General features: G+C 45.0%; 1 protein-coding gene across 1 annotated transcript; it reads right to left on the bottom strand.

Annotated features, from left to right (window-relative positions):
* Positions 1-13,494: 13,494 nt before the first annotated feature.
* POP4 (POP4 homolog, ribonuclease P/MRP subunit) lies at positions 13,495-24,616 on the bottom strand. Its single transcript, XM_053400254.1, has 7 exons — positions 24,447-24,616; positions 22,204-22,256; positions 20,503-20,726; positions 18,166-18,243; positions 16,393-16,454; positions 15,414-15,515; positions 13,495-13,909 (listed from the first exon to the last, which is right to left on the bottom strand). The coding sequence occupies exons 1-7, from the start codon at positions 24,598-24,600 to the stop codon at positions 13,773-13,775; spliced, it is 810 nt and encodes a 269-aa protein (XP_053256229.1). The 5' UTR covers positions 24,601-24,616; the 3' UTR covers positions 13,495-13,772.
* Positions 24,617-26,914: the final 2,298 nt, after the last annotated feature.

The following is a 26,914-nucleotide window of genomic DNA, read 5'->3' as shown; positions in this document are numbered from 1 at the left end:
TCTCTCTTTCCCATATTTATTCCTCTTGGTGCACAGCAGCGGGCAGATTATAGGAAACAGTTTTCCATTTAACCCCAAGTGGTAAAGAAATGGGTTTGCAGCTCTCCTAGTAAATTTGCAGTTACCATCTGTTAATGGATGGGCTTAGGCGAGCTCCACACTGCCGGCGTTGTATAGAAACGCAGGGAGGGAGGGGGAGAATTGCCTGGGAATTTGTTTTTAATTAAGCAATAAGGCTCAATGGGCTACTCCCGTCATGCAATAAAAACCACTCCCAGAGAAGGGTAGGAAGGCATTTGCTTCAGATGAGCTGCTTCAAATCACCCCCAGATTGCGATCGGATGATGACTCCCTGGAGTTAAGATTAGATGGCCCTCCCAAGAGTTGTCTTATAGCTTATAACTAAAAAGGATTCACAGCACAGAAGCTAAGGAGCTTTTGTGTTCGAAAGGAATGGAGTTAGCAGAGGGAAGAGACAGAGCAATGTGGCTCCTTGTTATAGAACCATGGAATTGGAGAGGTGGAACATGGGTGCAGAGTAACTGTGAGCCCGTGGTGGTGCAGGGGTTTGAGTGTCGCACTAGGACCTGGGAGACCCGGGTTCAAATCCCCTGCTCAGCCATGAAGCTCACTGGGTGACCTTGGGGGCCAGTCACTGTCTCTCAGCCTAACCTACCTCACAAGGTTGTTGTGGGGATTAAATGAGGAGGGGGAGAACCATGTCAGCTTCCTTGAGCCCCATGGAGAAAAAGGTGGTAAACTCAGCTAAACCTTCCCTACTTTTAGGCAGGGTTAAGCAGCTTTGAGAATAACATTAAAAGTTGTCAGGGGACCAATTATTTGTGATAAAAGCTGACATGACATAAACTGTGGATACACCCTTTTAAAGTACATTCAGAACACATTTCCCCTCTCAAAGAATCCTGTGCACTGTAGCTGGTTCAGAGTTGCCAGAAACTAACTTTGTGAACGGTAAACTATACTGCCCAGAACTCTTTGAGGGAAAGGATGTGTTTTTAATGTGCTTTAAAGGCATGGTGTATACACAGCCTATACAGTCATACCTCGGGTTGAAGTAGCTTTGGGATGAATATTTTTGGGTTGCGCTCCGCAGCAACCCGGAAGTAATGGAGTGTGTTACTTCTGGGTTTCGCTGCTGCGCATGCGCAGACGGTCAAAATGACATCACACGCATGCGCGGAAGCGGCGTATCGCGACCTCCGCACGCGCAGACGCTTGGACGCAGGTTGCGTTCGTTTCAGGATGCGAACGGGGCTCCGGAACGGATCCCGTTCGCATCCAGAGGTACCACTGTAATGGTTATAGGTTTAGGGTTAGGGTTAGGGTGGTTTAGGGATTCTGGCATGGGTGGCAGATAATACTCAGAAGTGTCAAGTGTAAATAATAATAATAATAATAATAATAATAATAATAACATGCCCTTCACTCTAAGCTCCCAAAGGCAGTTACAATCATTCAAGCACAATTTTAAAAACAGTTCAAAACAACCAAAAATCACAAAAATAAGGTGGGTCCTAAAAGATCTCAGGTGTCAAAGGACATGGTAAAGAGGTGTGTTTTTAGCAGATGGATATACTGTGTGTGTGTTTCCCCCCCTCTTTATTGTCATAGTTTCTCCTAGACATATTTGGCTGACTTGTTCAATGGCACGTAAAATTGCTTTGTAATATTGCTCCAGAATTACTGGATTATTATTATTATTATTGGAAGGAAAGCATGACTTTGCGGGTAAGTTGTGCCACCTTGTGGTAGGAATACAACTGTGTGCTGCCACAATCCATTTGGCACTTTTTAATTTGCTTTTCTCCCTGCAAGCCAGTCTTATAGCCACTAAGCAAGTCATAGAATCATACAGTTGGAAGACACCCCCAACAGTCATTTAGTTCAACCAGCCCCCTCCACTGCAATGCAGGAAATGCAGCGGAAAAATCCCTGATAGATTGGTTTACATCCTATGCTCAAAAACTGCTGGAGATGTAATAAGGACAATGCCTCGTTGAAACACGTGTTCTTACAGTGCCCTATACTCACCAAGTTTTTTTGGGGAAAGTGCTGGATTAAATAAGTATGACTGTGCAGGAAAAGCTAAAAAAATTTAGAGGAAAATATTCTTTTGAATTATATACTTACTGTACGGAAGTTGACAACTGGACGACGAGAATGGATTCTATGAGCCCTGACTGTGATGAATTGAAAGAATAAAGATCCCCTTTAATCAATGGATTGATGACATGACAACACTTGCAACATATGAACGTATTGCTTATAGACGTGGACCTGGTTTGGATAAATATATTGACATTTGGAATGAGTTCAAACAGAACATAGTAGGTTACTAATAATCATATATGTATTAGGACAATAATATTTATACAGTCGTACCTTGGAAGTCGAACGGAATCCGTTCCGGAAGTCTGTTCGACTTCCAAAATGTTTGGAAACCAAAGCGCGGCTTCCGATTGGCTGCAGGAAGCTCCTGCAGCCAATCGGAAGCCGCGGAAGCCTTGTCGGATGTTCAGGTTCCAAAGAACGTTTGCAAACCGGAACACTCACTTCTGGGTTTGCGGCATTCGGGAGCCAAAACGTTCGACTTGCAAGGCGTTCGGGATCCAAGGTACGACTGTATATCTCTATAATAATATATAACTGATTATACTCATTGTATTATATCTTTCTTTCCTATTGTATTTTTTTGTGCTTCCCCCTTCTCTTTTTCTTTTTTCTTTCGTCATTTTATTTTCTATAACTGAAATTGTTGTTAAAAATATTAATAATGATAAAAAATACACCCTATGTTTAAAAACTTGCAACGAATGAGAGTCCACCGCGTTTTGAAGGAATCCTTTCCACTATCAAGCAGTTCTTACTGTCAGAAAATTCTTCCTAAGGTTTAGTTGCAATCTCCTTTCTTGTAATTTGAATTTATTGGTTTGGCTTCTCCCCTCTGGAGCAGCAGAAAACAAGCTTGCTCCATCTTCCATGTGACATCCCTTCAGATTTTTGAAGATGGCTGTCATATCATCATGTGGTCTTCCTCTGGTAGCTGTTTGAAAAACTGGCTTTTTAGGGGGTGCTCTTAATTTTCAGGTGTGCGACATCCCCCCCTCACCTTACCTTTCATGATGATGATAAATAATTTTTATTTATACCTCGCCCTCCCGGGCCAAAACCGGGCTCAGAGCAGCTAACATAAAATGTATAACACATTAACATAAAATCAGACAATCAATTAAAATACATTCTAAAATCAAATCAGGATCGGAATAAAATCCAAGCAGATGGCAACCCACATATTAGGGTTGGGGACCTTAAATGCTCACCAGGCCCAACTGTTTGTGCTGAACTTTTATGAGCCTGTGAGAAAAATTGGGAGGCCACTTTCATGCAAGTTCTTATGAAAGGGGAGGGGGGAGTCAGACTGAAGCGACTTTTGAGGTGAAACGCTGAAATCTTGCTCTTGCCTTCCTCACGGGCTTGGATCTCAGAAGCCTTCCATTTGCCAATGGCTCTTCCCCCCTCATTATCATAGGGTTGCAATAAAGCTCTAATTCCTGGAATAAAATACAGCAGAATCTGTTATTCAGCCAATTAAGCCTTCCATCTCCATTATTTAGGATGGCTACTTACCTTTTACTGAATGGGTAGCCATAATGCAAGAGTTCCTATAAAACCCCCTCAAATGGCCACTGTGGCAGCAAGTAGATTTCCCTTGGAGTAAAATAATCCTTGGTGAGTGAGACATAACGATCATTTACATTAATTAGGCAGCCACCTAATGGGGTGTTCAAGAGCTGCTACATCACTGGAATTCTTTCGTGAGCAGCCCCAGCCACCCAGCTGAACCGTTCCAAGCCCATAATTTTGAAATAATCCTTTAGGCTGCCGGTGTGCCTGGTGGTGGGGGCTGCAAGCTAGCCAAAGGAAAGTCTCATTTCTGATCACTTTACAAGGGGAATCGTCTATATCTCGAGCCTGCCACACGAAGCCCAAAGGTTTTCTTTCCCAAAGCAGGAAGAAAAGGAAGAACAGAAGAAGAGCCTTCTGGATCAGACCAGTGGCTCATCAAGTTCAGGATCCTGTTCTCCTATTTTCACCCCCGCAGACGGGTAGCTAATTAAAAATCTGTTTTTAAAGCTTATTAGCTGCCTTTCCAGAGACATCTCTGCCCAGGGCAAAGCACAATAAAAATCAAAAACATAGCAGAAGGTAGCCACAAAGCAAGGAACCACAATTCCCCAAAAAACTGCAAAGAATGAAAGTTGTTTATTAATAAAGAGCCAAGAACCTAACTTAAAACTGCAACAAGACATTCTTCTTGAGAAGTGGGAGGCCTGCTTTGACACATTTCTTGTGTTTTTCTGCTGAAAAAGAGAAGGCAGGAAATCGATCGAAACAACATCAGAAAACGCTCCGGGTCACACGCACCATCTGTCAGTCTATCATGCGAAAGATGGGACACAGAGCCGCACGACCCTTGCTTGTTAGAATCATAGAATCTTAGCTGAATTCTTACGAGCAAAGGTGTTTCCAAAGATGCCCTGTGGCCAGGCCAGTGGACACTTGCTTATGTGTCCATTATGCATTGCCAGGGATTGGACTAGATGAACCTTGGGGTCCCTTCCAATTCTACAAGTCTATGATTCCATGTGTTGAGTTTGTAGGATGGGATGCACTTCTGCATTGCTGGAGTTTCCTCCAGGAAAACAATAACAGAGGGTCTTTCGGTGGGCATTTTAAAGACTAACAATTATCAGAGGTTTCATGGACTGGAGTCCAAATAATCAGATACAACCAATGCTTTTTTTTACTGGGGGTACTCAAGGGTACACAGGAACAACACCTTCCCCCCCTCTTCAAAGGTTAAAAGTGTGGCATGTACTGTAACAACTTCATGGTAAGAACGGCACCTTATTTTCCTTTTAAAATAAATCACTGGATGCAAGCATTTCTTAAAAGTGCAGCTTCCAGGATCTAAGTGTGAGGACTTTCCTGGACTGAAGCATGAATAGGAGGTGGAATTAGAATCACGAAAGGTATCTCTTTGTTAACTGTCATGGAGCAGAAGTTGCCATCAAATCCCAGTTATGCTCTTGCCGATTCCAGGCTGAGGAAAACACTTCCGTTACAGCAGGCTTTTGAATGCTGAATTTCTAATGGCCTGCAGAGCAAATACATTTAATCAAAATCCCTACAGCTGTATTTTGAATAATTATGCATACACACACACACACACACACACACACACACACACACACACATGTGGGGAATCAGCAGATATGTTATTAGTGGTACTGTAAATGGACTCAAATACGAACAGCATCAGCTGTTGAACTTTTGTGAATGAAGCAGGAGAGCTGATGCTTTTGCTTGGAGTCAACTCTGCTGATTGCTCTCTGTATTAGTAAAAAGATATGGTGGTGCAGGGACACTCACAGTGCAAAAAAATGGGGAGAGCAGGGCAATAGAGCTCCATTGTCGTGGACTGCAGACTAAGGCCACAGATCATCTGCTCAACAGCCTTTCCTGCTATGGTGAGATGGACTGCATTTTTATTTAAATGATAGCAGTTGTTTCTAAACATCTGTATTTGCACATATAAATTAGCACATGCAACTTTCGTGCAAATCTGTTGCCTCTGTTTTGGGGTGATGTGTTTTCATGAGCAGAGTGCTGTGGTGCTCATGTCCAGCTTGTGGGCTTCCCTCAGCCACTCTGAGTACAGGATGCTGGACCAAGCAGGCCACTGACAGTCTCATCTTACATTCTTACATTCCTCTGATTTAGGGGATTCGTAAGTGGCCATTTTACCCTTTGAAAAAGAGTGTGGAGAATCGCCAACTGAGGGAGAAAATGTTCAGGAAACATGTCTTCCTTTTCCACCCAGCGCTAGCACCAATAAGTCGGGTTTTGTCTCACTCTAGAGGATGCAGGCCAAATATACAAGTCACATACCCTTAAACATTCCTCAGATGAAAATAGGGACATTTCTCACTCGCCCCAGCTGACCCTCCTAGACCATCCACACAGAGCATTCCATTTTATATACATGTATATACATATAAATTTTATTACATTTTCTATTTTATAATTTAGAATACTCATTTAAACAACCTTAAAATATCAATGACTCCCCTCCTTCTCTTTCCATGGTTCATTTTGCATATCAAAAATCCCTGCATATTTTACATAAACTAAACCATTCGGTATTCCATTATTACATCCATCAAAACTTATTTACACAGTTGAATTTATCTTAATGCTGCCAACGTTTTCAAGCGTACACAATTTCCCCCCATATTTTCAAGAAACACAGCACAGATCATTTCATATCAGAAGGGCATATGCCACCATCATTTCACCAATGGGGCACAGCACACACACCCCTCCACTGCCTTGAGAAAACCCCTTAATCCTGATTTTATATCATTTTCTTCTTTGGTAGATTTAGCAGAGGCCATGGAGAGGCAATGGTATCCCCCCTCTCCACCGCCACTCACCTTCCTCCCTGAGCTTGGTGATGGCAGCACTGGCAGGGGAAATAGGGACATTTCGGGGTCAAATCAGAAGCCAGGATGGCTTTTGTAATTCCTGGACTGCTCTTGGAAGGGTATAAAGTGACAGAAATTTAGCAACCCGGGTGACTCATTTGAAAGGGATATATATTTAAAGAAGAGTGACTGTTGGTAATGAATTGAGTTGTGTGCACACACACAACAGCTTGTGTGTCCTTCACAGTCCAATGAAACACAGTTAGGGCTCACTTTAATTTGTGTAGCATCTTTGCTAACGATGTCGATTTAAGACATCCATTAAAGGCCCATAATGTTAATTAACTGGACTGTGCCAATAAAGTTCTATTAGCCTCCCCCTATTAAATTAATATGATAGGCATTTAACAGATGTCCTAATTAGATGTTACATCAAGGAATGAGGTAAATTAGAATCAAGCCATTGTTCGAGGGGGAACTTTTGTGCCGTGTGTGTGTGGGAAAAATTGTGAATGTTGGGGCGAAAAAGAAGGAACACCACAACCCTTAACTCCACACAGAAAAAGTGGCTGTGAGCAACTTTGGAAAGAGATATCGGGGTCATAATAGGCAGTCGTGGGGATATATCAGCTCCAATACTTATGGGGATCAGAACTAAACTGACAAATTGCAATGCCATTGGGTAAATTTGAGGGGTACCCACAAGACTAGCCAAGTTGGCACCTTCCCCATGCCTCCTACAGAAGGTGGTAGTTGAATCTTACTTCATCAATGGCAGCAGAGCATCTTCCTCATCCTCTGCAACTAGACCTCCAGTTCTCACCTGAAGTCTCCAGGTTTGCCTGGCCCCATCCAGGTGACAGGTGGAGGGCATGAATCTCCAGGTTGGTGAGAGTATCTATTATTATTAGCCGTTAAAAAGATTGGATATGCAGCTTGCAATCTTTCAGTCTGGCAGAAGCTGGCTGCAAATTATAGCATAGACACTTGGGGGTGGGGAGTCTGCCTTCTTTCATTCCTCTCTCCCAATTAACCTCCATCTCCAGGGCCTGCTCTGTGACATCACTGAGGGATGCTCCCATTCCATCACCAGGGTCCCTACTAGGTCTTGGGCTCTGAAATTTCAGGGTCTGGGATGCTCCTGACCTGACAACCCTATCTGCACTTGAAGGCAGCAGATTTGCTTAGCAGGTGTAGGGCAGGCTGTATGATACACGCAGCTCTGTCCCCCTCCAACAGGGGAGCTCAGGAAGAATATCCAGGATGGCTGCTGGCCCTGCCTTCCCCACCTCGCAGCAGCATCCAGAGCCTGAGGCCATCTCCTTCCTCCTTCCTCTACCTAATGATAGGGCCAGGCCTGCAACCCATATCTGAAGTAGAGAGTGTGCATTTCTGGCTACCCTATCTCAAAATAAGGCAACATAAATGAGGTGGAGAAAAAGGGACCGGGATAAAAGAGAAAGAAGCATTTAAATATGCAATGGATTATAAGGGCTGTAGCTCAGTGGTAGAGCATCTGCTTGCCATGCAGAAGGTCACAGGTTCAGTCCACAGTGCATATCCAGGTACGGCTGGCAGAGACTCTCTTCCTGAAACCCTGGAGAGCTGCTGCCAGTCAGTGTAGACAGTACTGAGCTACATGGACCAGTGGTCTGACTTGGTGTAAGACAGCTGTCTAGGTTCCTAATAGTATTACAGATTTCCCTGAGCAAGTGAGCCCACCTGTTATTCCCAAACCGCTTCAACGGTCCAGGCAGGAAAGGCTGAGAAAGAGGGGAAGGCAATTGGCTGCATTTGGGGGAACCTATGCCCTTTTGCCTTAGAAATTTCCCGCACCCCAACCCCAACTCTCTAAGGACAGCAGCCGGGAAGCAGCACTCTAATGCAGAATTGCATCCCATAGTGACATCAGCAGCCAGCAGACCAATCTTATCCTTTTATCCTTTGCTGTGTTTGCATACTCGAAAATTCAGAGCTTTCAATGGCAGGCTGTGCCCTTGTTGCAGATTTACAAGCATCCCTGCCATTTGGCTGCAAATCTCCTCCAAAAAATAATAAATAAGCACTTAGCATAATTTTTAATCCACCTCTGACTCCTCCCTTTTCCCCTTTAGAAAGCAGGGAGAAGACATTTTAGCAGCTTATGCCACCCCACCCGCACACATTTGACATGGAAATAATGGATAATTTTGCCACCTTTCAATGACATCCAAAATCTGTTGCTGGAGGCAGCTGCTTCAGATCAGCCTCACAGGGTCAGCTTTGCTGCACAGGATCACTCTGAGGACAAAAGAACCTCAGGAAAACCTGCTGGATCAGACCATCTAGTGCAGCACCCTGTTGCACCAGTGGCCACCCAGATGCCTCTGGAAAGCCAGCAAGCAGGACCCAAGGACAAGAACCCACTCCCTTTCTGTGGTTTCCAGCAAGTGGTATTCAGAAGCAGTGCTGCCTCCAGCTGTGAAGGCAAAGCAAGGTAGCCATCAATAGCCCTCTCCTACATGAATGCCCAATCCTCTTTTAAAACCACCCAAGTTGGTGGCCATCACTGCCTCCTGTGGCAGAGAGTTCCACAGTTTAACTATGCATTGTGTGAAGCACTGCATTTTATCTATTCCCATTCTTCCAACATTCAATGTCTTTGGGTGCTCACCACCCAAATTGAATTGAAATATTGAAATTGAAATACTTTATTGTCACTTGTACAACTTGTATACAGTGAGATTACACGAGCACCCCCCCCCTCAGCTCTCTTAGTTTTAATTCCCCTCATTTACTGACGCACACCCACCAAACCCGAAAGTCAGTTGCCCTGTTGTTAACTTTTCATTCAGCAGCCTAACAGCCCACGGATAGAAGCTGTTTTTTACCCTGTTGGTGCGACTAATCATGCTTCCATATCTTCTGCCTGAGGGCATATGTAGATATGTAGAGGGTAGATAGGTAGAGTTCCAGCAGTATGAGAGAGAGGAACTTTTCTCTGTCCACTTCCTCCATGCTGTGCATAGTTGTATTATTAATTTACCAAAAGGTCCCAAACGCTACACTCTCCTGCAGCACAAATCACTGCTCACATGGCTGCATAAGATTGGAGGTCTAGGCACTGACTTCTTCATGGCCACTTAAGAGGGTTTGTGGTTGAGATGGGTGTTTGAATCCTGGGCTGCCAGTCATTGAATCGGTGGACACAGCATGGAGATCTGGGTCAAATCTCTCCTCTGATTTGGGCTGTTTTACCTGATTAGGGTAATGTGGGAGGCGCTGTGGGTTAAACCACAGAGCCTAAGACTTGCCGATCGGAAGGTCAGTGGTTCGAAGCCCCACGACGGGGTGAGCTCCCGTTGCTCGGTCCCTGCTCCTGCCAACCTAGCAGTTCGAAAGCACATCAGAGTGCAAGTAGATAAATAGGTACCGCTCCGGCGGAAAGGTAAATGGCGTTTCCGTGCGCTGCTCTGGTTTGCCAGAAGTGGCTTAGTCATGCTGGCCACATGACCCGGAAGCTGTATGCCAGCTTCCCCGGCCAATAAAGCGAGATGAGCGCCGCAACCCCAGAGTCGTCTGTGACTGGACCTAATGGTCAGGGGTCCCTTTACCTTTACCCGATTTGGACAGAATGCCAAACCAGAGTTTAGTGTTATGTGCAAGAGCTGGCTTCCAGGTGTAGCTGGAAGAACAGAATTGGCAGAGGGAATGCAGCCCTTGGGCTCCCCAAAAGTCCCCCTGATCCTGCTTTAGGACATACACAGAAGCTCAAAACTATTTTAAGGGATGATGCTCCGAAGAGCCATGTTTTATGCATGGGCCATCCCTGTTGCAAATAAATTGTGTGCTCAGGCTTGTCCTTATTCATAATCCCATCCCACTGAATGCCCTGCTATTCTCTTTCATTTCAATGTCAATGTGCCTCCCGTCTTTTTTCTTTTTTTTTAAATTCAGTATAGTTAATCTTTGCAGCACACATTTACCTCTGGAGAATTGGGCTCCATCAGAAAGCCACTCCCCTCCTCCTCCTCGCCACAAAGAGAAAACAATGGGAGAAACTTTGCATTACAAAGCCTGGGACCGGGTATTGCTTCTCGGGAGCATCAAAAGAGTTATTTTCCATCTCAATTTGAAGAGTTTACATGGTTCAGCAGAATGCCCCAAGAAGCGCAGGGGAGGTGCTGGAGCCTTAGAAGATGGGCTGCATTTACATAATCTTTTTTTAAAACAACAACAGTGGAGGGAGAGAATAGTTGTTGGTATGTTCAGCAGTAAACACCTGCCTATTAAACTGTGAATAAAAAGAGCCCTTTTCAGAAATTGGGGGGGGGGGGAGAGGGAAGCACGCAAACAATACCGTTCCTTTCCAAGTCATCATTCAAAAACCCAGGACAATCAAAATAATTCATACAATTTTGCACACCGCCCCAGTACTTAGAACGTTCCCCCCCCACTCCGCCAAACTTTCTTACAAAGAGAAAGAGACAAAGGAATGCAATTGTTCCCAAATCTTTTGAATCTTGAGTATTAAAGCGAGAAGACTGTTAAAGCATATAATTTTCAAAGCGTAGTTAAAGCAACAGGCCAGAATATGGGAGAAGCGGGCACCCCCAATTTCCCCACAAAAACTGCTTTTGAAAGCTCGTTTCCTCCCTTTGGGAACCTGTACAAGTGGAAATAACCCCTACCTAGGAAGGAAGAAAAATAAAAGCCTGAACATACATTCTAGAGGTGTTCCTAGTTGTTTGCATCAAAGACAAAAATGAAGACTCGTGGCCTGTTAAAAGCTCATCGATTTCTTGTGGACCAGAAGCACTTCCTGGTGATGTGGACTTTAGCCTGTGGAAGTCTGCACCACAAGAAAAGAAAAATTGCGCTCATGGTAAAAATGACAGGTTTTTTTTTTAAGGTGGGGCTGAAGATTCAGAATTCAAAACAGCAACTACTAATTGCATGTTTATTAGAAACCCAGTTAAAACTATTTTGTTTAATTAATTCAAAAATAAAAAAGGACAAACTCAATCCAGTGATACCAGTTTTTCCAAATCTGAGTCATTTACACCTCCAGCATCCCCTCACAGCCCCTTGCTTCTTAGTGTGCCCCCCCCCCGGGATGGTACCACCCACTTTGGGAACTTCTAGACTAGATTAAGGTTACCAGATGTCCCCGTTTCCTGGGGACAGTCCCTGGATTTACAGATCAGTCCCTATACAAAATCCATTGAAGTTGAAAAGTGTCCTCGTATTCATTGAAAAAAATCTGGTAACCTTAGACTAGATGGACAAACCTTTGTCAGTTTTTCCTTTGGCATACATAGAAACCCAGTCCTCTGCTAAGCAGCACTGCCCCATCGCCTTCCTAGGGGAAAATGCTGGCTGTATGTGTGTTGCAAGTGCAAGGAAAAGGAAGGTACTTTTTAACATATGTGGTGGTCCTGTAGAAAAGCAAAAGACTTCTGGGAAATGATATACAATGATTTTTTAAAAAAAATGTTTAAATATCTTTTGTTAAAAAAACAGAAGCCTTTTTGCTTGGACTAATAGGTGATGGAATACCAAGGGATCTAAATAGATTATTTATGTACGCAACAACAGCAGCAAGAATGTTATTTGCTCAGAAATGGAAAGAAGAGAAGGTACCAACAAAAGAAGAATGGATAACTAAAATGATAGACTATGCTGAAATGGCAAAGATGACTGTGAAGATCAGAGACCAAGAGGAGGAAAAGTTTGAGCAAAAATGGAAGAAATTTATGGACTATTTAAAAGACCATTGTAAATACATTAAAACGCCAGCAGGTTTGATATAACATTTATGTTAACATCGGAAATCAAGGCAAATAAGAGGATATGAGTTTGAAAATAAAAATGAGATGCAAGAAAATAAGGGGAGAAAATTGGAATTCAAAACTGGGAAAGGAGGAAGTTCATACTGTATCTGATATTGTGGAAAAAGCATTAAATATGTGAAAAATTGTAACTAAAAAATTTGAAGATAAAATATTTTTAAAAAGAAAAGAAAATGCTTGCTGTTAACTCATTCTTTCCTACTGCAAAGATATCTTGAGTCATCCTTGTGATAGTTACAAGGGTATGCAAACCAGGACTCAGTTTACTACTGCAAAATGCATAATCTTACGGGGAGGTTATGGAAGGTTTACTTTGCTGTAAACAAAGTATCAGATTAGATCCTAGGGCTTAGTGGAAATGATTTTATTTACCGTATTTTTCGCACCATAGGACGTACCGGACAATAGGACGCACCTTGTTTTAGAGGGGGGAGAACAAGGAAAAAAAATTCTTCCGCTCTCTGCCCAGCGCCCCTTCAGCGAAGCAGCAGGAGGCGCTGCGCAGAGAGTGGGAGAATTTTCCCCCTCTTGTTTTCCCGCTCTAAAACAAGGTGCCGTTTAAGGTGCGTTCAGGCGGCTACCTTGGAGGTTCCTTTCGACCTGCTCTTTGGGGCTGGCGGGGGGAAGCCCACCACCAGCCCCAAAGAGCAGGTCAGGGAGCAGCAGAAAGGCGCAGCGGAGAGGCTGCTGCCATAGTCACGCGTCACTTCTCCAGCTGGGAGAGGGTCGCAGGGCTATGGCTTCTTTAGCCCCGTGCGCGCTCTCCCGGCTGGAGAGGTGATGCACGGCTATAGAGGCTCCTGCCATAGCCGCGCGTCACCTCTCCAGCCGGGAGAGGGTCGCGGGGGGCTACTTTAGCCCCGTGCGCACTCTCCCGGCTGGAGAGGTGACGCGCGGCTATGGAGGCTCCTGCCATAGCCGCGCGTCACCTCTCCAGCCGGGAGAGGGTCGCGGGGGGCTACTTTAGCCCCGTGCGCGCTCTCCCGGCTGGAGAGGTGACGCGCGGCTATGGCAGGAGCCTCCATAGCCGCGCGTTACCCCTCCAGCCGGGAGAGGGTCGCGGGGCTATGGCGTCTTCGCTCCATAGGACACACACACATTTCCCCTTCATTTTTGAAGGGGAAAAAGTGCGTCCTATAGAGCGAAAAATACGGTATTTAACAGGTTTAATAACATTGATAAAACACAAAGGATGTACAAAGGATAGAAAGGTGTTTGAAACACTGCGGGAACATTCATTTATGTGGATGCGTTTCTCACACTCTCTTGTTTAAAACAACAAGGATTGTTCCTTCACACGCACCCAAGTCTCAGGATGCACAAACTGCTAGGAATAGTCTCTCCATCTCTTGGAAACAACACATCAGTGGCTCCCATTTCCAGAAAGAAAGAAAGAAAGAAAGAAAGAAAGAAAGAAAGAAAGAAAGAAGGTTCACAGGTCAATTGTCCCTCTTCCTTTGAACTTCTTTGCAGAACGCTCGCTGGCTCGGAACTGAATCTTGCTCCCGTAGATGTAGGAGATGAAGCCATCAATCTCCAGGCTGAAGACGTTGTTCAGCTTTGGGATGACTGGAAAGGGAAACCAAGAAGATGACAGGCGTCAGCAGCCGCAGTGCAAATGCAGAGCCTTATGTGGTTCTATTGATGTACCACCTTATTTATTTATTTACTGCATTTAGATCTCACCTTTTCCTCCAAGGAGCTCAAGGGGGTATATGGGGTTCCGTCCCCCCATTTAATCCCCACAGTAACCCAATGAGGTAGGTTAGACTGAGAGGCAATGACCTGCCCCAAGATCACCCAGTAAGCTTCATGGATCAAGTAGGGATTTGAAACCGGGTCTCTTCCAGGTCCCAGTCCAGCACTCTTAACCCACTACAACAGATTTTTCAACCTTTTCAAGTCCACGGCTCCCTTGACCAACTACATTCTTTCTGCGGCACCCCTGTGGGGCTCAGGAACCCAGTATTGCCTGCAGAGCTGGCAGCCTCTCACCGCTTTTCAAACACCCAACACCCTCCCTTGTGGAGTGTTCCCTCTGCCTCTTCTTTTCTTCCCTTTCCTTGGGAGTCCTCTGGGCAGCTGCCGCCGCTGCCATATCTGGTCTCTGAGCTGCCCCCCTCCCTGTCCCAAAGAGAGCACCATTCGCCTGTGGAGCTTAATAATAATAGTAATAATAACAATAATAATAAAATTTATTTATACCCCACCCTCCCCAGCCAGAGCCAGGCTCAGGGCAGCTAACACCAACAAAATCACAGTAAAAACATAATCGGGGGGGGGGGGCAATTTAAAATACAGGTTAAAATGCAATTTAAAATGCAGCCGATAAATCAAGACCATAAGGGGAGGGAAACATAAGGGTCAGACTGAGTCAAAACCAAAGGCCAGGCGGAACAGTTCTGTCTTTCAGGCCCTGCGGAAAGATGTCAAGTCCCGCAGGGCCCTAGTCTCTTGTGACAAAGCGTTCCACCAAGTTGGGGCCAGTACTGAAAAGCCACTTATAGCCACTGCTGCTGCAATAAACAGCTGTGCAAGCCTTTGGGAGGCAGAGACGCAAGAGGGCATCAGAGGAAGGATGAGTGGGAAGGAAAGAGGGACAGAGGCCGGTGTTGCCCGCAGCACCTCTGACCATCATTCAAGGCACCCCAGGGTGCCACAGCACACTGGTTGAAAACCACTGCAGTTCACCACATTGTATGGGGTGCTTGACTCAGAATGAGGGGGGCAGACCTCTGTCTTGAGGGGCCTACAAATCAAGACTGAGACATAAGCAGCCGAGGACAGGGAGAAACATAGATAGTTTAAAGCTAAAGGCCTCATTAAAAAGGAATGCTTTTGCTGGTGCCTAAAGTGCAGTACAGCATACTCTGAAAACATCTTAATTGTGATTTACCAATTTCACTTTTTTTTTTAAAAAAAAGAAACCAAAATCTCAACTCTGTAGCAATTAGCCAAGATCCTTCCAGGGTGAAATGAGACAAATGGCCATTAGTGAAGCAGGAGCCGAGATTCATTGTGCAATTTGACGGGACTATTAACAAAGCAAGTTACAGTATGGAGTGTCCGATACCTTTCATCTTGTCTTCTCTTGTGATAATTTTGAAAACGTGTTTCATTTCCTGCAGGACAATGCCCGTGATGCCAACATACGAGGGACATTTTGATTTAGTCACTATAGCAAAGAAAAGCAGATTATTAGGGCAGGACAGTCAGTTTTAGCATTACATTTATTGCAATGCTCTACCTGCCTCTGTGCTTCCTGCTCATCCAGCTGATTTCAGTGTGTCTATTTATTTACAAACTCAGTGGATTTGCACCAACAAGAGGTAATTGATCTGGCTTCCAATCGTGATGTTTAAGTAGTATGGAAACCATAGTTTCCCAGTTTGGACATCACAAGGAACTGTGGTTCGACGAGGCAGGGTAAAAGTGCAAAAGCTAGGCACATGGCTTATCAGTCTAAGATTGTTTTGCTGGAACCAGGACCACATGGTTGCCCCCAATTAATTGGGCAGCCTATATATATTTTTTTTAGCAAGCAAGCCTTTCCAATATAATGTTGCAGTGTATCCCCAGTGTATGGTAACTGAGTGACTAAAGGGATTAGAAAGACAAAAAGTTAGTTTTGAAGACAGGGACGTATACATGGAAGGCGAGTCACACATTTAAGTAATAGTAATAAAAATACCATCATTCAAAAGAGATTTCCGAAGGCACTTGGGTTTGCAGGGAGGAGGCAGAAACTGCCTCTTCTTATCCCCATATCAATGAATACCTCCTACCGGATCAAAAACCCTTGGTCTGATCCAGCATGGCTCTACTTATGTGCAGCCCATTTGAAAACAAAAAAGTACTTCATTTCCTTTGAAGCTATTGATCCCTCCTATGCGAAATATGCAGGTTTTGTCAATCAATCACTTGCTCAGCTGATCAACCCAAAACTCACAGAGTCAACTGAGATCTGCTTAAGTAGGTGACATTTGACTTTCAGCCTTCAGAACTGTCCAAAGTTAAAAGCATCCCTGCATTTAGGATTGGAAGTCACATACCTGTAATGAGAGCTCCGTGAAGATCAGCTTTCAGCAATTTGGCCTGAATCATCTGTGGCTGCCTGATAAAAATAACATATAATATACTAATTAACATTAGAGTTCTTCAAAGTATTAAAAAAGCAACAATATTAACATTACAGTGCCAAGAAACATTAAGCCATTCAAATACTGAAATACTCAATTTAAAGCAGCCTTGCAAATAAGCCTTTGGAGTCACTAGCCTGCAAGTGGTTGGCAGAGGGCTGAATGTCCATGCAGGGTGCAGAGGAGTGGGCTTCCCTCGCCATTCTATGGCAGGCATAAAGGAGAGATGGTGTGATCCATCTCTTCTCTAACAGCCTCTTCACTGTCCCATGCAACCAGGAACTGCATGCAGCTATTACCTTACAAACACAGGGTTGCGTTCAATGACCTTTTACTCAGAGTAGCCCTACTGAAATTAATTGCCCTATGTTATTCATGCCCTGTAATTTCAGTGGGACTGATCAGAGTTATGACTAGCACTGGCTACAACCCATAAGTGTTGGACTTTACCTAAAATAATACTACAGGCTCTTAAATGTCAGAAAGCATGTAGAGAAAAGCCTCTCCTCCTCCAAGAGGGGAGGTGTTGTGGGCGGGACGCGATTTCTGCGTCACACAGGGGGCGTTACGCCCCCTGCCCCACTCACCTGGCTGGCGCACCACGCCCACAGGTAAGCACCCAACCGGGCGGCTTGGAGGGGGCATGGTTTGCAGTTTAACTTACTGCTGCACCAGCCATTCTGCCTCATTTTCCGCCTTCTTGTCGCGAGTCACCCACCCTCCACTTCCTTAGAGCTTAGGGCTTAGTTTTTCTCTTGACCTTGCTATGGACCTTAGGTTGGTCGCCCAGGGGGCCTGGTAGGAATTTTTCCAATTGGCATTAGGCCTTTTGGTTTTTTCGCCTACCTCGTAGCAATCGTCACAACTTTCTTGGTATTGGCGGTTAGGTTAGGCATTGGAATGTGTTGATGGTGTGTGGAAGGGCTAGGTGTGGCCATCGCCTACCCCTTCAAATTTGGGTATTCCGTTAAAGGAATCCGGCGGTCGTGGATCCTGTCCGATGCCTGTGTGGCGGGGGGCCATGGCACGACCCTCGGTGACATCAGGGGAGAGCTTATAGTTGTATTAGCATCAACAGGCTCCACCTTCTGGTGAATAAACCCCCTTTGGGCTCACCCCTCTCCGAGTGGGTGGAGTCAATCTGTCGTGGTCCAGTGCCTAAGCCAATACCTTCTCACTTGCTGTAATCAATAGAGCTGTGGCCTTTTCTTGCCCATTAACCTTATACTCTGTGTCTGTGTGTCTTCATTCCACAAAGTGGGGATTGGGTCCTCGAACCACAAAATCACACTGCACAGACTTTTCTCCCCCCAGATATTTTAAATAGTTGTCTTTAACTGTTTTTGCTGTTAATTTCATTGCTTTATTCTTACTTTAAACTGCTTTGAGGTTTATTTATTTGGTGGTGCCCAATAAAACAAACAAACAAAAAATGATAATAAGTAATTCCATTTGGGGCTAACACAGCGATAGGGGAACCTGTGGTGAAAACACCGAACTTGCATCATCCATGACCACTAGCCAGGCTGTTTGCTGGGGCTGATGGGAGCTGGAGTCCAACAACATCTGGAGGGCCACGGGTTCCCCATACCCTGATTTCCTGAGAAACGGCACCTAATCACTGCTATGCTCCCAACGTAAGTCTCCAAATGTGATCCAAGCACTACTTAAGCCTAGTGAACTTACGCTTCTGGCTTGAGCCCATTGCAGAGTTCTCTGATGTACTGCTCCCACAGCTCATGTAACGGCACAAAGATCTCGTACCTGCAGAACAAGTCAAAAATGACTTTGTTAATTCCCCATGTATCAACAATGCCCTGAAGCATCTATTAAATCTAAGAACGCAAGAAGAGCCCTGCTGGATCAGGGCCCAGTGACCTATCTAGCAAGCACAAGGATTCGAGCTCCTCCTGTGGCTTCTAGCAACTGGTATTCAGAATCATTGCTTCCTCCGACTGTGGAGGGCAGAGCACAGCCATCAGGGTGAGCAGCCATTGATAGCCCTCTCGTCCGAAATGGAAACTATTCAATTTAGGATTTCAGAAACGGTTTCCCTCCTGATTTTATGGATGGAATATTACGAGTGGGACAAAGGCAATTCACAAAAAGATAGCATAAAAAGGCTGAAGTTGTGGATGAAGTCTGGGCCTTCCTGTTCAGAAAGCGCTCAACGTTTTCAATAGCCGTCAGCTGTAAGGGAAACAAGATGGCCATCCAACGGCTTTAATGCCGTTCAAGGGCAGTGATTACATTGGAGAGAAAGTTACGATCTGAGTTGTTTAATCACCAGCCCCCTTTTCAGAAGGAATTCTGGAAATTGTAGCTCCGTGAGGGGAACCAGCATCTCCTAACCTCTATATATCCTTAACGAACCACAGGATTCCCATGATTCTTTGCAGGAAGCCCTGACTGTTTAAAGTGGCGTGACACTGCTTTAATTGTATAGTTTAGACGAGGCTCGATAGTGAGTCATTTTTATTGAAGTTTAAGGCAGAGCTAAATTGGATCTGAAACATGACAAACGTCAAGTGTTGCCGAAAGTTTTGGTCCATTTAATTTTGGGGGCTAAAGACAGCCTTATTCTCCGCTCCTGAAATGCTGAAGTGAACCACCTGGGTTCATAACTGCATCATACATTTAAAACACTTATTATACCATTCAACAGTCATGGCTCTCTCCCCCCGCCCAATAATCCTAGGAACTATAGTTTGTTCAGGCTGCTGAGAGTTGCTAGGAGACCCCTACTCCCCTCACAGAACTCCCCAGGGAACTGTGTAGGGAATAGGGGGTCTAACACCAGAAGCTGATACTATCTGCTTACAGTGGTACCTCGGGTTACATACGCTTCAGGTTACATACGCTTCAGGTTACAGACTCCACGCTAACCCAGAAATAGTGCTTCAGGTTAAGAACTTTGCTTCAGGATGAGAACAGAAATCGTGCTCTGGCGGCGTGGCAGCAGCAGGAGACCCCATTAGCTAAAGTGGTGCTTCAGGTTAAGAACGGACCTCTGGAATGAATTAAGTACTTAACCCGAGGTACCACTGTATTGCTATCGGAGCATAGCTGAGACTACACACCAGCTCTGCTGTTCGAAAGCCTTAAAAACAAAAGAAAAATGATCATGCAGAAATTTGAAACAAGGCACCTTTTGGAATAAAAAGGTCACAAGTTGCCCTCTAGTGGCCAAGTACCATTGTAGAATTATTTTAAATGAGAAATATTTTAGGAAGCTGCCCTACAGAGTCAGATCATTGGTTCATCTACGCCAGTGCTGTCTACATTGACGGTCAAAAACTCTCCAGGGTTTCAGGCAGGGAATCTTTTCCAAACCCTACCTGGAGATGCTGCGGAGTGAACCACCTGGGTGCTCAGACAGGTTAACTTGAAAGTGAAGCCTGTCGTGCCAAAGGCAAGTTATCTTTCTTGGTTGTGAACCAACATGGTGAAAAGAACCTGTTAACTCATTGCCACTATCAAAATCAGAATGGTACAGACCAAAGCACATTTCCTTACTGACATCCCAATTTGCAAAAAGAAAAAAACCAAGCATCCTTCTTAAGGAGGCTTTCTAAACTGCTATCAGTTGTTAACACAACACTGTAAATGAGCCCATGCAAGTTACTAGCCTGGCTTAACTGACCTGTGTTAGACTCTGTCCTGGGATGGAGTCCACCCCGCCCTCCATCAGTCCCTTGGGCCCAGGCTCCTTGAAATATAATATATCCATATTCATATCTGCCCAGGTGTTAAGATCCTCAGTGCAATTTCTCTCAGTCTCAGCAACTTCAGAAACATGGTGGTGACCCGAGAGAGAGAGAGCCTTTTCTGTGGCTGCTCCCCCATTATGTGGAATTCCCTCCCCAAGAGAGGTCACACTGGCTCCCTCTTTGCTAGCTTTCTGCCAGCAGGCTGAGACCAATGCTGACCGCTGGGCTGCTGTCTAAGTTGGTGGCCATTGCTGTCTCCTGCGGGAGCGAAACCCACAGCTTAACTATTTGCTTCACACGTAGAAGTACGCACCTCTGGTGCTCTGGTTTAATGTCAAAGAGTTTCATCTCTCTCCTCTGCTTGGCGGAGAACCCCTTGCCTTTCCTCTTCTTCTGCCTTCTCCTCCTCTTGTGCAGGTGTTCCAGGACAACCGCTTTTCGGGTTAAGTGGTCCTGGATGTCTTCATCGCTCTTCTGAGGCATGCTGCGCTTTAGGAAGGCTTTCACAAAGGCCTCGGCTTCCTTTGACCCTTGAGGCTACAAAAAGAAGAAAATGAATTCACTGAGTCACTGAGACTAAAGTGTGCACTTCTTCACAAAGCATAGGCTATCTAAAGGACCATATTCTCCTGCCTGGGCTCTGAGATCTTAGGGGGAGGCCCTACCACCTTCACAGGCACGCTTGGTGGGGACGCAGGAGAAGAGCCTTCTTGGTGGCTGCTCCCAGCCTTTGGAACTCCCTCCCGAGAGAAGCTAGACTGGCTCCCTCCTGGTCCTGCAGACTGCTTTATTCCAAGAGGCCTTTGCGAACTGACTGGTTTTAGTTTTAGTTTTTAAGAAAAGGGCTTTTAATAGTGCTGCACTGTTTTTATTACCTAGATCTGAATATATATTTCTTTTTATATCAGCACCACTCATGAGCCAACAGAGGCATCGCCAAGCTTGGGGGGGGAATCCCTCTCGTTGCCCCTTGCAGCAGGTTTGAAAACACATATAGAAGCAAAACAGTGCAACGAGGACCAAAACATGCTCAGTGGTCACAGAATTCTGACTGACAAGAGGGGAAACGGAATGCAGTATTCTGGTTGTTAAGACCAGAATACCGAAAACAAGTATTTCATGCCACAGCATTTTGTTGCATATGATGATGATGATGATAATAATAATAATAATAATAATAATAATAATAATAATAATAATTTATTATTTATACCCCACCCATCTGGCTGGGCTTCCTCAGCCACTCTGGGCGGCTTCCAACAAAATATTAAAATACCGTAATACATCAAACATTAAAAGCTTCCCTAAGCAGGGCTGCCTTCAGATGTCTTCTAAAAGTCTGGTAGTTTTTGTTCTCTTTGACATCTGTTGGGAGGGTGTTCCACAGGGCGGGTGCCACTACTAAGAAGGCCCTCTGCCTGGTTCCCTGTAACTTTGGCTTCTCGCAGCGAGGGAACCGCCAGAAGGCCCTCGAAGCTGGACCTCAGTATCCGGGTAGAACGATGGTGGTGGAGACGCTCCTTCAGATATACTGGACCGAGGCCGTTTAGGGCTTTAAAGGTCAGCACCAACACTTTGAATTGTGCACAGAAAAATACTGGGAGCCAATGTAGGTCTTTCAAGACCATATGAACATCAGAATCACACCAATGGCCCATCTAGTCCAGCTTCCTGTTCTCATAGTGGCTAACCTGATGTCTGTGGGAAACCCACAAGCAGGATTTGAGCCCAAGAGCCCTCTCCTCTCCTGTGGTTTCCTGCAACTGGTATTCAGAAGCATTGCTTCCTCCCATCAGCAGCCTTCTCCTCCATGAGAGGAGGTCCCTCTTGTATTAACTGGCAGGCTGAGGCAATTTCCCTCAGTCTGACACAGCAGAGCTCCTACATCCAGGTCTTTTGCTTTCTCTCTCTCTCTCTCTCTCTCTCTCTCTCTCTCTCTCTCTCTTATATTGTCCTGCTTCCACCTTGCCTTCATACCAGTTCCATGCTTTTTGCCCCAACGCACAGAAAATACCTGTATGTTCAGGATCGTGGCTGTCTGCTGGGGTAGCTGCCGATATAACACACCTGGAAGAGATTAGGGAGAGGTTTCCATACATCCTTTCCAAACACAAACATCGCAGGCTTCATGTTCAATAACCAAGCAGCAGCAGCATTCAAAACAGGAGCAGACTGGTCTAAACACGTGGGGCATTTTGTCATCTTCCGTTTCACATATGGAATCCAGAACACTGTTCCAAATAAGACACCCCCAAAACCAGTGTAGTGGTTAGAGTGTGGGACTGGGACGTGGGAAACTGGGGTTCTTGTTCCTACTCAGTCATGAAGCTCCCTGGAGAAAAAGGTGGGATACAAATGTAATAATAAAAATATATATCTTATGTCATACAACCCTCCACACTCATGGACTCATGTTGAGGAAATACTAAAATTCCAGACCTGCTTTTCAGCATAGCCCAGATCCTGATGGAGATGCATTTTCTGATGGGTCACGTTCAAAGGTGACACTAAGCCAAACCATGGGTTAGTGGGAACATGCAGGCTCCCAGGAAGGAGATCACAGCCTCTTTGCTCCTCCTTGGGTCCTTTTAGCTCAACATAACACTGGTTGGCAGCCATTCACTCATGTAGGAGAAAGCAATGTCCCCTGGAGCATCCTTTACAATGGGACATAAATCTGCCCCTTGTTCTTGGTAGCCCCAAATGAATCAAGCATCCCCTTTGTTCAATGCTGGGTTCTGGTTCTTAGTCATTCTGATGGAATGCTAGGCAAGTAGGAGTTGGAAATTATTATTATTACTATCACCATAACATTTATTATATTATTTATTTATATCCCTTCTTTCTCCCAGACCAGGAGTCTGGGACTCAACTTGATGCATTTGCTATTTGATACACTGGTTTGCTGTTACTGTTTTATTCTGCAACTCTGTATTACTTTTTCCTCTGTTACTTGGTTTTGTGTTCAGGTAGGTAGCCGTGTTGGTCTGTCGCAGTAGAAATATATATAAAAAATAAAAAATTGTCCAGTACCAGGAACAAACTTAGTTGGTTTCTAAGGTGCTACTGGACATTTTATATATATATTTATATATTTTTACTTGGTTTTTTGTGTGTGGCTACATGTTCTTGTATAATAATAATAAATTGTTCTGAGGTGGGGAAGTTGATGCATTTAGTGGGGCATTGTTTAGGTTTTTTTTATTTGCTGGGATCGAGATTTAATTTTGGAGATGTTAATTTTGCAGTTATTGACATTCATTTTTTGTATCTTTATTTTTTGGATCTTATTATAACTTATTTGCTTTTGTTGTGCACATTTTGATACGTTTTTATTTATTGCTTATGACTACTTGTCTCATACTTTTGCAATTATGTAAATTCTTTCATGTTGCAAGCATGGTTGAAAGGCGGCAAACAAATAAATGACAATGGTGATAAACAACACAGTCAAGTCCCTGTTTGGCAACTTGCAAAGGGAAGGATAAATAATAATTGAAGGGAAATAAGGCACATGAAAGTGAGAGAAATCACCTTAGGCCTCTCTCCCGATCGATAGGTCTATTTGGACCCCCTGTAAGTATACCCCCCAAATATGTATATATTATTGACAGAGGCTTGTGCCTGAATTTAGATTACTTGAATTCCATTCCTCTCCCGCTTAGCTTGCCCCATGCCTGAGCCTTGAGGGGAATCTGCTGCTTTAAGGTCATGTTCACAAGATCAACAGACACGCGTCTTGCGCTACTCGCAGAGAAGGTGGGCGAAAGAGTAACAGAAATTAGTTTCGCTTCACTCCCTGCTCGTCGGGATGCTGGCAAAAAAGAAAACACAGCAGACTTCAGGTCAGTCCAGACCAGTGGTTCCAGAGTAAAATAGAATGGGGGTTTAAGCACTCTGCATCACGGGGCGGGTGTGGGTGAACGCGTGGGAAAAAGGTAGCTCCTCCACCCCAATTCCCAAATGGGTAAAATTTGTTGTTGTTGTTTAGTCGTGTCCGACTCTTCGTGACCCCATGGACCAGAGCACGCCAGGCACCTCTGTCCTCCACTACCTCCCGCAGTTTGGTCAAACTCATGCTGGTAACCTCGAAAACACTATCCAACCAAATGGGTAAAATAGGGCAGCTTTAATGACCGCGAGGCCAGAACCGGAGTCACTCGGGATTAATCATTCCGGAGCAAAACAGTAAGATACACGCCCCCACGCCGATGGGAAAGGAGCAAAGCGACCTGAGGGCGATCCAAGCACACTTACTCTCCATCTTGCCGGCCGGATCCTCCTCCGCACAGAATAGGCGAAAGCGATTCAGTCCGCTCACGCGCTTCTCTTCCGCCTCCACCGCCCACAAACTGAAACGCGCATGCGCTGCCTTCACCCTCTGGCTGGCTTGATAGAAGGAGAGACGCATCTCCGCTAGCCCCACCCCTAAGAACGACTGTAGAGCTGGAATAGGAGAAACAAATTCTGATCAGTATTTTATCTACGCACGCGCAGTTATGCCCTTTGCAGATCCTTGATGCGTCGTAGAAACAGAAATAAGAGGGGTAAACAAGCAAGATGCAGCGCGCTACATTGCAGGGCTGTCGTTAAGTCAGTCTGAAAAGAATGACGGATTATGCATCTGCCGGACGTTTTGAACTATGTAAACTTCGAAAAATATGCATTAGCAGCACTTTTTTTGTTAAAGGGATTTTTTTTAAAGGCAGGCTTATGGTATATATGGTGATTACGTGGTTTCCTCTCACTTTCTTCACAAAATGAGACCTGAGCGAAAAGGAGGCCGGACTGCTCTATCTGCTTCTTCTACCTCGTTGGAGTCTCTTGTCTAGTCCCGGTTAAGCAACACTCCTAGACAGCTGCCCCTTTTGTATCTTTGCAGGCATACATAACCTTAGCGTCAAATGAAACCTGGAAGTCTTATCTACAGACAATGTAACTGGTCCCTCCTTTTAGGAACACACATATGGCTGCCTGAACTGGCAAGGAAGAAGATTTTTTGAACAGTGGACGCTGCTCAGAATTTTCTTAATTCTTGTAAGGAATGGACTCCCTTACTCTGTGAATGAAGGTTGCAGCGTTTGGGACTATTTCAGTTCAGAGAAAAGGTGAATAAGATGCTATTTATACATGGCATGCAGAAAGTGGATGGAGAAAAGCTTTTTCTCCCTCATAGCACTGGAACTCGCTGCCGTCCAATGAAGATGAAAGTTGGAAGATTCAGGACAGAGAAAAGAAAACAATTCTTCAAGCATTGCATACTTAAAACCATGCGACTCCACAGGAGGCAATGATGGCCACTGACTTGGATGGCTTTTGAAAAAAAGATAAGGCAGATTCACAGAGGTGAAGTGCATTAATGTTGGAGGCAGTAATGCTTTCAAATAGCAGTTGCCGGAATCCACAGGAGGGGAGGGTGCTTTTGTGCTCGAATCCTGCTTGTGGGTTTCCCTCAGGCATGTGGTTGGCCACTGTGAGAACAGGATGCTGGACTAGATGGGCCATTGGCCTGATCCAGCAGGCTCTTTACACCACTGCTTGATTTATGATTGGCATACAGAGCGATAGCCCAACAGTGGCTCAAATCTACAGTGGTACCTCTGGTTACGTACTTAATTCGTTCCGGAGGTCCGTTCTTAACCTGAAACTGTTCTTAACCTGAAGCACCACTTTAGTTAATGGGGCCTCTCGCTGCCGCCACACCACCGGAGCACGATTTCTGTTCTCATCCTGAAGCAAAGTTCTTAACCTGAGGTACTATTTTTGGGTTAGCGGAATCTGTAACCTGAAGCGTATGTAACCTGAGGTACCACTGTCTTGCTGGGCTCTCTTGCTGGGCCTTGATGGTGGTTGGACCTCAGACTTGGGAGACAAGAGTTCAAATCCTCATTCAACCATGTGGCTCCCCCGGTGACCTTAGGCCAGTTGCTGTCACTCAGCCTAATCCTACCTCACAGGGTTGCTGTAAAATGAGGAGTGGGAGAATCATGTACGCCACCTTGAACCCTTGGAGGAAAGGTGGAATAAAATGTAAAAACTAAAAATATAATAAATATTTCAATGTAACCTCCTGCAGAATTCTGTGGCAACGTCTTCCCACCCCTTGCCAATAAGTGTGGGGGAGAAACTTGTCACAGCCAATTAGATCTCTTTAAAAAAATCGATTTAACCCCTCAAATTTCTGCCACCGTTAAGCGAGGCGCCGTTTTCGTGAACGAAAGATCAAGATAAGTGAGATAGGTCTTTGGAGCCACATGAGGGTTTTATGTCATAATTGGATTTATGTCATAATTCACAAAGCATTTAAGGCATTAACCATCAAACCAGTGTTGGCGATACTGGGCTGTAAATCCAACGATCCAAGCTAAACTGGTGCCTGGGGGAAGATGGTCTCTTTTGCCAATTTCACGGCTTCGTTTTAATTTTCTTGTTTTTTGAGCTCGAGGTAAGAATTCATTGTTGAATGAATGATGATGCATTTCCTCATGTTGAGACTGAGGATTCTGTAACAACACAGGAAAGAGAACTGTGGTGTCCAGCGTTAATGGAAGGAGCATCACCCATGGGCATGCACAGGGATCTGGGGGAGTAAGTGAGTGAAGAAAATGTGGGTAGATAGATAAAAAGATAGGTAGATCAGAGCCGTAGCTGAAGGGCTAGTCAGGGTTTCTGCCCCGGGTGAAGCCTCCAGAGGGGCGCCATCAAGGCTCCCAGCCACCCAGCCA

The sequence above is a fragment of the Podarcis raffonei genome, chromosome 8, assembly GCF_027172205.1.
Source record: "Podarcis raffonei isolate rPodRaf1 chromosome 8, rPodRaf1.pri, whole genome shotgun sequence".
Lineage (NCBI taxonomy): Eukaryota > Metazoa > Chordata > Lepidosauria > Squamata > Lacertidae > Podarcis > Podarcis raffonei.
The sequence above is the reverse complement of the archived record's forward strand: the minus strand, read 5'-3'. Positions and strand labels throughout refer to the sequence as shown.